Below are 13,751 nucleotides of genomic sequence, written 5' to 3' on the forward strand. Positions count from 1 at the left end.
ACAAGAAATCAAACACATTCTTTTCATAAACAACAAAAGCTCAAATTTGAAAGCTCCACACTTTGCCCTTTTAGTACAGTCTGATGACACCTGAGAGTACACCTGAAACACTAAACACATCATGCAAAATATGCCCTTTTTATATCTGTACACAAAGGATAAGCCTTCACATGGATTTTGCATCAGCAAACGCAAGATTTCGTTGTTCCACCAGTGGCAGCACGACTTTTGAAGCAACTGGACACAATGAAATTCTGTTCTTCTCCAACACCAATCTGCCTATAAATAGACAGGCCTGGTGAGAACAGAAGGGCAACAGGCAAGAGAAACCACAGTGCAGAGCTAGCTAGCTACACACAAAGCAACAGCCATGGAGCTTCTCTGGCTGATGCTTCTGATGCTACTAATGGCTTCCTCGACATCACGGCGGTCCGAAGCGAAGGTGGGAGAGATCAAGAGGAGCCAGTTCCCCAAGGGCTTCTTCTTCGGCGCAGCTTCTTCGGCGTACCAGGTACGTTCTAGAATCTTCTGGAGAGTACTGGAAGGTGTGTGTGTGCGTGCGCGCGCTTGAATTGCTCTTTGTTACACAATTTTGATGTGGTTGCAGTATGAAGGCGCTGTGAGGGAAGGTGGCAGAGGACCCAGCATCTGGGACACCTTCACTCACAATCATCCAGGTCCTCTTTGCTCCTATCATCATGCCAAAGACAAACCAACACAACATTTGTGACTGCATTCTGTAAAAGTCACCACTCTTACCTAATTTTTTTAAAAGCATGGTTAGATTCTTGATGCGTGTGTGATTGTTACAAACCAGGGTATATATATTACTTGCCGACAACAGTAGGATTTGAAACAGGGCTATCTCACATTTTAACCCGTTGTCAACTTGGTGGGTGATATGGTATTACCTTTGGACAATACCATAGCAGCCTTCTGACTAAGGAAAAAGGCATGCAAAGTTACACAAGTCAACTGATGAGTAGGACCTTCAAACCTTATAAGCCAAACCCCTCTCTGAATTATGAATGATGATAAAATATCGTACAAATGTTTGTGTTTCTTTAGGAGTTGCAAATGAGACAAACCATGCCAAAGTTCGTTTTTGAAAAATGGTTGCCAGGGATATGTCCATTCTATTAGTAGTGGAAAAAATGATAGAAGCTACATAGGTTCTCTTACATGGGTGTTACACCATGAAAATATTTTAACACAACAGTCGGCGACAACATATATTAAGTTGGAGGACATTGCTATATTTATTTGTGGAACACCTTCCGTAATCATATTTATGATTTCGTCCATGGGCTTGAAATTCGACAGGAAGGTTTTGTTATTGCATTAATTCCATAAATTCCATCACATGTACATGATTCGGGCTCCTTTGAACAAACATGAAAAACACAGGATTGGAATGTGATACACCTTGAATCCTATGAAAAGAAAAAAAATATAAGAAAAGTACATAGGAAGCCGTTTGGATAGAGCACAGGAAAAACATAGGATTGGGAAGAGAGAAGTAGACACAAAAAAAAAATCAGAGATTCGAACCCATTCTAGGAATACTCTAAAATTCCCATCAAGGGCCTCTTCGTTTTGAAAGAAGACCATAGAAAATATCTATTCCTTTGAAATAAACATTGGTTATGCATTCGTTTCATAGGATCCAAAGGAAAAATTCCTATAGGAATCCTGTATCAGTCCTCCTTATACTAGCTCTATAGGAATAAGAACATCCACTCCATCCTATTTATTTAGCTCATTGAATAAAAAATTCCTATGTTTCAATAATTTGTTTTGTATGTGCATTTCTACGATATTCCTATGTTTTTTCCTATTCCTATGGTTTGAAAATCCTGTGAACCCCGAAACATGCCATTCCAAAGGAATCTATTCAAGGGAATTTTAGAGACACAATCCTTTTGTTTGAAATAGCCTTATAGGAATTTTTCCCACAGGATTCAAATCCTTTGAAATTCTATGTTTCCTTTGTTCCAAAGGAGCCCTTAGGTTGTTTAGGGATCTTATTTGGATTTTGTGAAAAACTACGCAGATGTGATGCCTGTTAGTTTGTCTCAGCAATCAAGCTATCCCTATGTGCTTCCTAAATTCTTCTTTCCAGCTCTATCCAATAAGTTATGACGCCTCATCCCCTCTTGTAGTCTTATCCCATCTAGAAAAGAAAATTAGAAGAAACACAGACCCAGACTAAACATTTCCAAACTGGCCAAAAGGAAAGAAAACAAATGGTTACCAAACTTCCAAACAAGCAAGCACAGACAATCCTGTTATCTTCTGGTATCGTAAAGTAATACCACTTGAAAGATGCCAAGATCAGACCACTCCAGAAAGAAAACCTAGTTAAGTGCATTCCTGCCATAGCATATTAGATATGGTTAATTTAGTGAACACAACAGCAATGTACCAACCAGTACCACAAAACCACCTACACTTGACATTGTATATTGTTTAGTCTTTTGACCTAGAAAACAAGTAGGATAGAGGGCACAGAGAACAGCAGTATAATGCTTGATTGGGACTTAAAGCACTTCAGCCATATGGACATATAGTCAATTTGACCTACGAGAAACCAAAAGTAATTCGTTATTTAGGGACTACAAATCGTCATTTTGACCTACTAGCAAAGGAAGGCAAAAGCAAAAAGGTATTGCAGACAGAACTCAAGGATCTGATAATTTAAACTTTGTTAAACTAGTTTAATGACCACTCCTAAATCTTAATTGTCACTACTTTAGTTAATTCATGTAACCACAAGCAAACAAACAGCTTTAGACAGATGTCTACCCAGAAGCCATAACCTAATTGATCTCTACTGGCTATATATTTTTCCATATAATATTTAGTCAAGTACTTCATTATTAGATGAGTGAAGAGAGTTATGCATGAAAGAAACGTTTCAAAATTATGTGATATTCAGATTATGGAGCTTTATGATCTAACTCCCACCAACATTTTTCATTCAGAGAAGATAGCAAATGGAAGCAATGGTGATGTAGCAATAGATTCCTACCACCGTTACAAGGTATTGCTTTTAAGCTAACTTGATCATCTTGTAAGTTCTTACTATCCATTCAAATCATCTTCACAAAGTTTAAATGTTTAACCCATACTATTCACCAAGTGCAGGAGGATGTCAGAACCATGAAGGATTTGGGCATGAGTGCCTATAGATTTTCACTTTCCTGGTCAAGAATTCTTCCTAGTGAGTGATTCATCCTTTGTTTTGTTTTTCTCGTCTAATAGAGTTTACATCCTCTGCCAAGGTAAATGTATTTTGATAACACTATACATAAATTCATCACTATTGAGGCTTTGAGCACATCCCAGCCACCACACAGAATTACAGTGCTCAAACAAATAATATTTTTTCCATGATCAGCAATTGAACACTAATATGCCTTTCAATTTTATAATGATCTAGATTAAAGAAATAAAAGAGCAAAATAAATTGATCCCAGGTCAGTAGCTTACACATTGATATTATGTTTAGATGGAAAACTGAGTGGAGGGGTTAACATGGAAGGTATCAGATACTACAATAATCTCATCGACGACCTAATTTCGAAAGGTAAATATTACATTTGCTCATAATGCCACTACAAAAGAGATTGCAAATATTAGTATCTGTTTGCATCTCAATGTCTAACAAACAATGCAGGTGTTGAACCGTTTGTGACCCTTTTTCACTGGGACTCTCCACAAGCACTAGAACAGCAGTATGGTGGATTCTTGAGTGACCTTATTGTGTAAGTTAATAAGACCTATCATCTCATATGAATCTTCCTACATGTATCCAAAATTCACAGCTCTGATTAATACCTAGAAGAATGCAGAAATGAGAAGAAAATAAAGAACTTGAGCTAATCAACAGTTTTTTGCCAACATTATCAGGCAAGACTTCCAGGGCTATGCAGACATCTGCTTTAGGGAGTTTGGTGACAGGGTAAAATACTGGATAACATTCAACGAGCCTTGGAGCTTCAGTGTTGGTGGCTATGGCAGTGGCATATTAGCACCTGGTAGATGCTCCTCTAGGGGAAAGCCAGGTTGCAGCCAGGGAGACTCAGGAAGAGAGCCTTATATTGTAGCTCACAATCAGCTTCTGGCTCATGCAGCAGCAGTTCAAATGTACAGAGACAAATACCAAGTATGGCGTAGTTTTCTTTACTGTGAATTTTGTGGTTATTTTCAGTAAAAACAAAGGTCAATATCAATAATATAAAATGCATTTTTACAGACAACCAAAGACGTTTTACTACAGAAAACATTAGATATCATTGCTAAAAAAATAGTAGATGCCGATAGTTATTTCATCTGGAACTTTGATATTTTGGTCCTTTTTAAAAACTTATTTTATAAATAGACCTAAAAAAACTTATTGTACAAATCAATCTTTTTGACCGCGCCAACGTCATTGGCGCTGTCGTTAAATAGGACGGCGCCAATATCATTGACGCCGTCCTACAAGTCATTATGTTATGCTTATGTGACCGGAGGACGGCGCCACCTATTCAATGACGACGCCAATAAAATTGACACAGTCAAAAAGGTTTATTCGTACAATAAGTTTTTTTAAGAGTCTATTTGTAAAATAAATTTTCAAAAGGATCAAAATATCAAAATTGCAGCTTGCTAGTTTATTCTTCGAAACATGAATGAGCGTAATAACGTTGAATCATGCAGGGGGAACAAAAAGGGAAAATAGGCATTACTATTGTTAGCAATTGGATGATTCCCTATGAAGATTCCAAGGAAGACAGGCATGCTACCAAACGTGCGTTGGATTTCATGTACGGATGGTGAGTTCTTGCTATATTCAGTATGACAGAGATCTCAGCTTCATAACTGAATTTTCAGACCAATACAACTTTTCTTTTTGATGATTAACAAATTAAATAGGTACATGGATCCTTTAACCAAGGGAGATTATCCAGTCAGCATGAGAACATTGGTTGGTAACAGATTACCAATATTCACAAAAGAGCAGTCAAAAGTTATAAATGGATCATTCGACTTCATTGGCCTCAACTATTATACAGCAAGATATATTCAGGGTACAAAACAAGAAAGTAATAATAACAAAAGCTACAATACTGATTCACTGACTAACCAGAGAGGTAATCATGTTAAAAGCTCTGATTTGTGTTCTAGAATTGAACTCTTTTGGTGAGCTAATGTTTCTCTACATGCAACCACAGTGCAAAGAAATGGAACAGATATTGGTCCAAAGGTATGACAAAAACCTTTCTTCATGCTTTTAGATGTATATGGCTAGATGATGTTTCTTGACGCATTTAATATTATGTTTCATAGCAATAATCAGTGTGATGACAAATAGCACATTTCTTGTTAAATAAGAAATCTAAGATATTCCACAAGCATGGAAAAGAAAACTCATAAACTATATTTGTGTCCAGGCTGGTTCATCTTGGCTCTACATCTATCCAAAAGGAATAGAGGAACTGTTGCTGTACACAAAGAGGACGTACAACAACCCTACTATCTACATCACAGAAAATGGTATGACATCCTACCTACAAAGTATGAAATGTTTGGTCTTCTGCTTACCAAAAAAAGAGCTCTTATTGCAGGTGTTGATGAGATTAACAATGAAAACTTATCGCTTAAAGAGGCCCTAATTGATAACACCAGAATAGAGTTCTACCGGCAACACCTATTCCATGTTCAAAGAGCCCTCAGGTAATTTTGATTATTAACTGCTTGCCAATATGTGGATGAAACTACAATAAATATCGAAATTGTTCGATATGATTTATATCAAAATGATTATCTACCAAAGTACGAATACTGTGATCATATTTCAGGCAAGGAGTTGATGTACAAGGATATTTTGCATGGTCACTGTTTGACAATTTTGAGTGGATGGATGGCTATAGTGTTCGGTTCGGCATAAACTACATCGACTACAAGGATGGGCTGAAAAGATATCCAAAGCGATCCAGCCAGTGGTTTCAGAATTTCCTTCATAGCTGAAGCGTGTGATTGTCACAGGCAGCACCTGCCTACATCTTTTGAAGGAGCAACATTATTAGTGTAATCTATATATTGGAGTAACTTTACGGTACTAAAGCTACCGCGGAATATCACAAATTGTGGTGTTAAAACTTTTAGTGTGCTAGTACCTTCGCACTGTAGAGGCACCAAAATTTATAATAAAGCATATTGGTATTTTCTTCGTATGTACTCCCCCCATATTTTTATGTATGACACCGTTGACTTTTAGAATTATGTTTGACTATTCATTTTATTCAAAATTTATATCCAAATATGCAAAATTTTAGTGCATACTTAAAGTTCCTATAATAATAAATCATATTATAACAAAATAATTAATAATTATATAATTTTTTTAAATAAGACGAATGGTCAAACATGGACCTGAAAGTCAACGGCGTCATATAAAAAACATGGAGAGAGTATTAGATTGTGTGGTTCTATGTAAGCTTCAGCGGCATAAGTTGATTCAGTAAATTGCACTAGCGGACACAAACTTGTGAGGTGGGTGCAATTCAGTATATAAAACAAACCAAGTCAAATTATAGACCATAACTAACCTTACAAAGTGGGAGACACTGATTAGAACATTACATAGACACGGATATGAGATGAGCTTATGTTGATGACATGTTACATAAACTTAGTAATACAAACCTAGCATTAACAACTCAACATCACCTCTCCAAGGCCCAAATTGCTTTCCACGAATCAATGGAAACCCTAAAATAATATCACTCCATAAAGTTAAAAAAATCAAAATCCTTTTTACAATTAACTAGTTACACGATGTGTTTCAGTGGAAACAACATATCATTTTCTCAGTTTTTATAAATAAAAAGGCCCATAACAATTGTAACATCAACTAGAACTCTATAAGGACTATAACACTCACCACGAGTGGCGACAGAGTTTCCTAATCAGCTTGTAACTTACGAATTTTAGCTTCGGTGTGCCATCTTAACCTTGGTTCACACTTACTACAGAAGTTCATGCACTGAAACAAGCTTTTTGCAGTAGATTGCACTCACCTCACAAGTTGATGTATCACCGGTAGCGATTTACTCTAGATCCTTTTTGCTAATACGTAGCGAATTGGAACGTGAGAGTGCAGAACTAGCATTTTTTTCTAACATAATACAGGAGTAGAGCTTAATAGATTTGTAATTTAACAACACAATACTAGTTTAACTTACCAGATAAACCTCTTACCATTGTACGCATGCATTCGATATTCTACTCGCTCAAGATACATAGCACAGCAACAAATAGTAAATATTCAAACAATTGACATTAAGATTCTAACAGTCCGGCATCATATGCTATCTGCTAGCAAAGGCACTTTTCTCCACAACATATTTACCTTAACCTCCCTATTCAATCTTCAGTCTCCACCCAACCCGGGGCAGAAGACATGTTGGAACATTACTTTAAGCAGCAAAAACCCAAATGCAACAAGACATGTTGGAAAAGTATGAACCATAATGTTACTAACCAGCTTTCGATTTCGTTTTAGGTACACTCATGCAGCTCATTACAGATGTTACAGTCATCCAGCTAATTGACTAACACTTGAACTTAGTAAAGTATTGATCTCCCCAATTATATGCACTGGCCTGCCATCAAAAACAGATGAGAGTGTTGCCTCACAGAGCTTCTTGAGTTCCCTTGTTTTTGTAATTGCTGCCTCCTGTCAAATTACAAAGTAAATCACAACAATGAACCTTTTGGCTATAGGAACTAGGAAGTTGCTGAACAATATTGTTGTTTTGCTTTATCACACATGATGGGCAGTAATGGCCAAAAAAAGGGACTATTTCAGTATGTAGAGAGCAAGAAAGGAGTGCAATTGTTCACAACATTAGAGGTATTTTTGCCCATTATTAGTGTCTTTATAGGACATAATCTGTTTATAATAAGCATATACATGTAATCAGACATTGCGATGAAGAAATAACCACTTACTTGCTTAGGCCAGGATGAGGAAAGTGCGTTTTGCAGCTCCATGCGCTTAACTGACAGATCACCTAAGCCTTCTCGTAGTTTCACCTCATGATGCTTCTTATCTTCTAATGTTGATACTAATCTGTCTAAAAACCTTTGAAAGATGCGAAATAAATATCAAGTTAAAGAAATGTTTGAAAAGCATATATATTGATGCAAGACAAAATGATGTACTATTTAAATCTCCAATTAAATGCTGTGGAATAATTCTTACCTTTTTGAGTTGAGAATCATTATAAGGTCAAGAGTTTTCTGGTTAGTCAGTAAAGATATTGCTGATGAGACCTCTGCAAGCATATTCTCTAAATTTTCAGGAGCATACTGCTGCAGAACAAATGGTGACACAGCTTGCACTTGATGCTGTAGAGATGATGTATCAGCATTCCTCATCTCCCCTAAGCGTTGGGTCAAAAATGCTTTAACCTGTTGAAGTGTCAGAAATTAATGGAGCTATAGTATTACTAAATGAAAGAGGATAGGCTGACCAAGCAGCCTAATACAATAACAACACTGATCATCTTGAATCACGGAAAAGAAAACTTTGTCACAAATAAATAAGTTCATATTTCTATTAATTGGTATAATGCAACATGCCTCTCAAGTGTATTTATAGCTGGAACTCACAGGACAGGTAGAAATGAAAAACTGCAGAAAAGTGTACCTCAAGTAAATCATCAAGAATATTATTTCTGTACTCTTTCTCTAGTAATTGGCTTCTTTCTTCAGCTGAACTTTGAGGCTGTCCTGATTCAGGAGCGTTCTGCATAGTCGCATTTTCTTCAGGATTATCATCTGTGATGTCCCAGCAAATACCAGGCTCAGATGAACTAGACTTGTTCACAGATGGATCATCTGAAATACCAAAATTATAATTTTCAGAACCTGCCAACTCTACATTGGCATCAATAATTTCATATGATCCAAAACCATTGCCAGATTCTTCTACAGGTTGTTCAACAGCACCAATATCCCAATCAATTCCATTATCATCCAAAGAGATGTCCCAGTCAATATCATCTGCAGACATATTTGAGGCAATGTTCTCTTCCCCAGTCACATTGGATCCATGAGCTTTTGATGTCTCTCCAAGTGAAGTTTCAACCTCATTGCATACTGAGATATGAAGGGAAGGAGGATTAGCCTGCAACTGTTTCAGATTCTGTAGCACGGATTTGCAGTTTTCCTGAATTCAGAAGAACAAAGAGCTAAGTTCACAAGAAGTTCATTTTGTTCATTTCAGATATTTTATATATTCAATATCTGATATGTACTGATTATACCTTATCCTCAGCATGGCAGTCCCTTACAAAAGTTGTATAGTACTCAGTAGCCTTTGAGACTGGATCACTGTTCAGAACTTCCAAGATTTTTGTAAATGTTGAAGGGAGTGTTTTTGCAGACTCTATCAGTTCTTGGCGCACATTGATTCCCTACAGTCAAGAAAAGCAATTGACACGTGCACATCAGTATAACACGCTATCCATCATACAGGTCAGCAACACATGATAAACGTAGAAGTTAACCTGCAGACCAAGCTCCTGGCAAGCTTCTGCATATCTACTTGCGGACAAAGCTGCAAGTCGCTTAATGTCAGCCTCCCTTCTGTCCAGCTCTGCAAGCTGCTGCTGGGTCTTTTGCATCTGCTTCCTCTGATAAGGACTAGAGGCAGCCGAAACAGAAAGTAAATTGGTGATGGCCAAGCTAGATAAAGCGCAAACACAATACAAAGTCAAACCAAAGAGCAAGGAGAGAACACCCCGTACATGTCGTAGTTCACATTCTGGACCATGATCTGAGCTGCTTCTCCAAGAAACAAATGGTCCTTCTCATAGGCTTTAACAATGGCTTCCCATTCACCCTGTACATAGCATTTGCATAAAAATGTATTGAACTTAGTACACACTGATCTGCTCCATCTGAGTCTCTCATCAGAACAAAAAGAATCGCTATGCTTACCGCGGATCCAGTCAGGCGGCCAAATATGTTCCTACTCTCCGTGTTGGACTCCAGGAGGATGCCATATATCTTCTTTGCTTCAAGATACCCAATTTCTACTCCACGAAAGTGAAACACGAGCAAATCGTTACATCCCACGCAGTAATCTAGTGGGGAAGGGTTCCCGAATCCCTAATTCACCAAATACACACTGAACCTACGCAATCGCTAGCTTAAATCGGAGACAAAGCAACGCCGCGCGGAGGAAGACGAGAAGGGGTTTAGGAGGCAGACAGAGAGAGGGCGGCGCGGCTTTACCGTCTGGCTCGAGGGCGAGGAGGGAGGGGTCGAGTTCACGCGGGACGGAGGCGAAGGCCGCCGCGACGCGGGCGCGGACGCCGGCGAGGCGCTTCCTCCAGTCCTGCGGCACCCGCTTGCGGTCCACCAGCCACTCCTGGAGGCGGCCGAAGGCGATGTCGATGGGGAGGTTCCGGATCTCCGCCGGGTCGTGCATGGCTGGCGCAGATCGCGGCGGGGCTGGCTGGATGGATAGCACTAGCAGACGAGGGGAGCGCGGGCGCGGCGAGGACGACGCGACCGCCGGACGCCGCTCGGGGAAGACGAAACCCAGCGGAGCGTGTGTGTGCGGAGTTATCGGGCCAGACGCGGAGTCCATGGGCCGTGACGGATTAGGCCCATAATCTATTCTGGGCTCTCTACTGGGCCCTCTACTTGCCTATGGGCCCAGCGATGGTTTCAAGGCCCAAATCATCTCTTCGCTTGGAAACGCTGGGGTCCCGGCTCGCGTACGCGGCACGCGCACCGAGAGGTGGGTCCCACCTGTCAGTGTGCGGAGGGGAGGAAATGGGAAAACAAAATCAAGGAAGGAAGGCATCGTGACGTCACGCACGCTCTCCCGTAACGCGCGGGGAGATAAAACGCGTCGGCGAGGTTCCAATCTCACATCTGCTCCCCTCCTCCTCCGCCGCCGCCACCGCCGCCGTGGAAAGCGAGGAGACGTAGTCGCCGAGATGGCGGTGGAAAAGGTGGACACGACCGTCGCCGACTTCGACGCCCACTTCGACAAGCTCTTCGCCGCGGGGGAAGACGGCGGCGGCAAGGTGAAGCTGCTCCTCTTCCTCGCCGACCGCGACGCCTCCTCCGACCTCACCTGGTGCCCCGGTAACCAAAGCCACTCCAGCTCCTTCTCTCTCTCGATTCCTCCCTCTCAACTTGCCCGGTGACGGCGAGCTGCTTGGCGAACCCCTGCAGACTGCAACGTGGCGGAGCCGGTGATCTACGAGAGGGTGGAGGCGCTGGGGAAGGACGTGGTGCTGCTCCGCGCGTACGTCGGCGACAAGCCGACGTGGAGGGACCCGGCGCACCCGTGGAGGGTGGACCCGCGCTTCAGGCTCACGGGCGTCCCGACGCTCATCCGGTGGGAGAATGGCGCCGCGGCGGCGAGGCTCGGGGACGACGAGGCCCATCTCGCCGACAAGATCGACGCCGTCCTCAACGACGCCTCCTCCGCCAACTGAAACAAAAAAAAAAAAGAAAGCACGGCTTGTATGCTCTCTAATCTAATTGTTAGCGAATCGAAGTGAAGAAAAAAAAATCATGCCAGTGACGGCTGAATTTGCTTGTAACATGAATGGAAAATGGGAAAAATAAAACAAGTTTTTTAATCCAAGAGAGTTCAAAGATTCAATTCCGTGCAACTTAGAAATAATTTCTCAAATGCCCAGCCAAGTACGTTCGATTCAGAATGTCACTATAGTAAGCTGATTCCCCTTAAGCTTTTAAGCCTACTTGTGTTTGTTCTGAAATGCCACGCGAACGCCATTGTTAGAGGAAACATACAGTATGATCAAATCTTGAACAACTTTATTCATCGGTGAAGGGATTTAGTTTTTTTTTAATGATGAGCCAGTCAGCTAATGTACTAGTATTGTTCAATTCAATTGATAGCCATTGCTTTTAGTTTTGTTAACCGAGGAAAGTATACAGAGTGAAGTATCGGCTCAGCTTGTATCAGGAGTTCAGGATCAAGCTCAGCCAATATGGTTGTCCATGATATAGAGAAGAAATGTTATGCCATTGTTTTTAAGGTCTCATTTAGTTAACGATTGCAATCAAAACTTTTTAATGTCTTACTGTATTTAGGTAAGGACTGCAATCAGAACTTTCGGTTCTATAAGAGCTTTTAAGGCCCCATTTAGCTAAGTACTGTTATCAGTTAGCTGAATACTTCGCTAGCAGATTCTCCTGAAAAACCGAAACCATTCAAAGGTAGGTGACAAATAACTAGCAAAAAGAACAGATCTGCAGGATCGATCTGCAGTGCGGGGAATTCTTTATTTAAACGGTTCTTCTGATGAAGAAAAACACAGCATAGATACATGCTATGCCAAATTTCCCTCCCCTTTGGAACTACGCAGGCGAATGAAATTCTCTGTTCCGCATGGCGCCTCCGCACAGGCAGCTCACCCGATCACCGGAACAGCGGCGACAATGGCGTTGGCCAAGTCGGCGCCGGCGCTGCCATCCAGGATGATGCGGACGCGGTTGCAGCAGTAGTCGTCGGTGACGAAGGCGCCCTGCGGAACAAAGATTGCTCCGGTGATGTCAGGCCTCTCCCTCTCGATCACGGCCTTCGCCTCGCCGCCCTTCTTCCCCACCAGCTCCGGCCACGCCGACTTGCCAGCCGCTGCACAGTGTAAATATAGTAACATATACGACACCAAATAAGTTTCATCAAATCTATATTTGAATATATTTTCATAATATGTGTCTTGGGTTTTAAATATTACTATTTTTTTAAACCTAGTCAAACTTAAAACGGTTTGACTTTGATCAAAATAAAACAACTTGTAATCTGAAACGGAGGAGCAATAATCATCACTGATTTTGCGCTATCCCTTTTTCAAAGAAAAACCAGGAAAGATTGTTCACGCATGAAACCATGAAAGAAAAGCATGATGAGAGATGTATCTTACGGCAACTCGGTAGGGAGAGGCAAGTCCATTTGGCTTGATCATATGACATTGTTGCTGTGTTCTCTCTTGTTTTGATTTGGTGATTGTGTGGTTGGTAACGTGTGGTGGATGACGGGGGTGAAGCCCATACTTATGATGTGGATAGGTAAATGATATATGTTAAGATCCATCCTAATTGATTGTTGGATGGATTGCAAATTATTAGTTGGTAATAGATCCAATGGAACGGAGTGTTTTAAGGTGTAATCTCGAACTGAATCAAATTGAAAGGAATACTCCATTATCCTTCCTGTCGTGCTGAGAGACGGAAACTAATCAAACGATACATATGTTTCCCTGTATGCGTGATACTCCATTCACGCTCTAAATCCAGCTGGAAACAATGATGTGATAAATGGTACTCCGTATGAGATTTTATTTAATATCTAATCGACTTAAAACTGATACGAATAATTAGGGATTAATAGATACAAATGCAGATATACTCCGTATGAGATTTTGTGATTTTTTTTTCTAGACAATGACGGAAATAAACTACGAATGAAGGATCTACGAGCTTCTTTATTTTTATGACAAATGATAAAATGAAAACAAGATCTACAAGCTTGTAGTTCCATGCCCGTCATATTGTAGTGTTTATTCCCGTAATAAGTCATGACGGGCCTCGAGCTACGGCCCATCACGAAAGAGTTTTACTCGTATTAATTTATTATTTTTATTGTATTCCTCATATATAAAAGATCATACCCAGATCATCTATAAAAGACCCCATTACAGATG

General features: G+C 40.5%; 4 protein-coding genes across 4 annotated transcripts; 2 read left to right on the forward strand and 2 right to left on the reverse strand.

The window, feature by feature from the left end:
• The first annotated feature begins 370 nt into the window (after positions 1–370).
• Positions 371–6,195, forward strand: LOC102706291 (beta-glucosidase 24). The gene is made up of 13 exons (XM_006655976.2): positions 371–511; positions 608–677; positions 2,985–3,043; positions 3,148–3,223; positions 3,512–3,589; positions 3,680–3,767; positions 3,913–4,168; positions 4,705–4,820; positions 4,921–5,138; positions 5,220–5,251; positions 5,439–5,541; positions 5,613–5,721; positions 5,847–6,195. Exons 1-13 carry the CDS (start codon positions 371–373, stop codon positions 6,013–6,015), a joined length of 1,515 nt encoding a protein of 504 aa, XP_006656039.1. The 3' UTR covers positions 6,016–6,195.
• Positions 6,196–7,505: 1,310 nt separating this feature from the next.
• Positions 7,506–10,539, reverse strand: LOC102706570 (CDK5RAP3-like protein). Its single transcript, XM_006655977.3, has 9 exons — positions 10,294–10,539; positions 9,997–10,091; positions 9,804–9,898; positions 9,564–9,699; positions 9,321–9,470; positions 8,702–9,223; positions 8,255–8,463; positions 8,002–8,134; positions 7,506–7,726 (listed from the first exon to the last, which is right to left on the reverse strand). The coding sequence occupies exons 1-9, from the start codon at positions 10,487–10,489 to the stop codon at positions 7,586–7,588; spliced, it is 1,677 nt and encodes a 558-aa protein (XP_006656040.1). The 5' UTR covers positions 10,490–10,539; the 3' UTR covers positions 7,506–7,585.
• Positions 10,540–10,892: 353 nt separating this feature from the next.
• On the forward strand, positions 10,893–11,665 carry LOC102706849 (thioredoxin-like protein Clot). The gene is made up of 2 exons (XM_006655978.2): positions 10,893–11,157; positions 11,248–11,665. Exons 1-2 carry the CDS (start codon positions 11,007–11,009, stop codon positions 11,511–11,513), a joined length of 417 nt encoding a protein of 138 aa, XP_006656041.1. The 5' UTR covers positions 10,893–11,006; the 3' UTR covers positions 11,514–11,665.
• A 616-nt stretch (positions 11,666–12,281) lies between these two features.
• On the reverse strand, positions 12,282–13,078 carry LOC107304457 (inhibitor of trypsin and hageman factor-like). Its single transcript, XM_015838543.2, has 2 exons — positions 12,972–13,078; positions 12,282–12,682 (listed from the first exon to the last, which is right to left on the reverse strand). Exons 1-2 carry the CDS (start codon positions 13,018–13,020, stop codon positions 12,459–12,461), a joined length of 273 nt encoding a protein of 90 aa, XP_015694029.1. The 5' UTR covers positions 13,021–13,078; the 3' UTR covers positions 12,282–12,458.
• Between the last annotated feature and the right edge of the window lie 673 nt (positions 13,079–13,751).

Source organism: Oryza brachyantha, chromosome 6 (genome assembly GCF_000231095.2).
Source record: "Oryza brachyantha chromosome 6, ObraRS2, whole genome shotgun sequence".
Classification (NCBI taxonomy): Eukaryota; Viridiplantae; Streptophyta; class Magnoliopsida; order Poales; family Poaceae; genus Oryza; species Oryza brachyantha.

Bases quoted from the DNA above. Each gene is read 5' to 3' on its own strand.
- LOC102706570 (XM_006655977.3), bottom strand. From the start codon at position 10,489: ATGCACGACCCGGCGGAGATCCGGAACCTCCCCATCGACATCGCCTTC. The intron at 8,464-8,701 runs GTACACTTTTCT...ACACTTCAACAG, and splicing joins TTCTTGATGATTTACTTGAG to GTTAAAGCATTTTTGACCCA. The intron at 7,727-8,001 runs GTAAGTGGTTAT...GTAATTTGACAG, and splicing joins CCTCATCCTGGCCTAAGCAA to GAGGCAGCAATTACAAAAAC.
- LOC102706291 (XM_006655976.2), top strand. From the start codon at position 371: ATGGAGCTTCTCTGGCTGATGCTTCTGATGCTACTAATGGCTTCCTCG. The intron at 3,768-3,912 runs GTAAGTTAATAA...CAACATTATCAG, and splicing joins TTCTTGAGTGACCTTATTGT to GCAAGACTTCCAGGGCTATG. The intron at 4,169-4,704 runs GTATGGCGTAGT...TGAATCATGCAG, and splicing joins TGTACAGAGACAAATACCAA to GGGGAACAAAAAGGGAAAAT.
- LOC107304457 (XM_015838543.2), bottom strand. From the start codon at position 13,020: ATGTCATATGATCAAGCCAAATGGACTTGCCTCTCCCTACCGAGTTGC. The intron at 12,683-12,971 runs GTAAGATACATC...TACACTGTGCAG, and splicing joins CCTCTCCCTACCGAGTTGCC to CGGCTGGCAAGTCGGCGTGG.
- LOC102706849 (XM_006655978.2), top strand. From the start codon at position 11,007: ATGGCGGTGGAAAAGGTGGACACGACCGTCGCCGACTTCGACGCCCAC. The intron at 11,158-11,247 runs GTAACCAAAGCC...GAACCCCTGCAG, and splicing joins CGACCTCACCTGGTGCCCCG to ACTGCAACGTGGCGGAGCCG.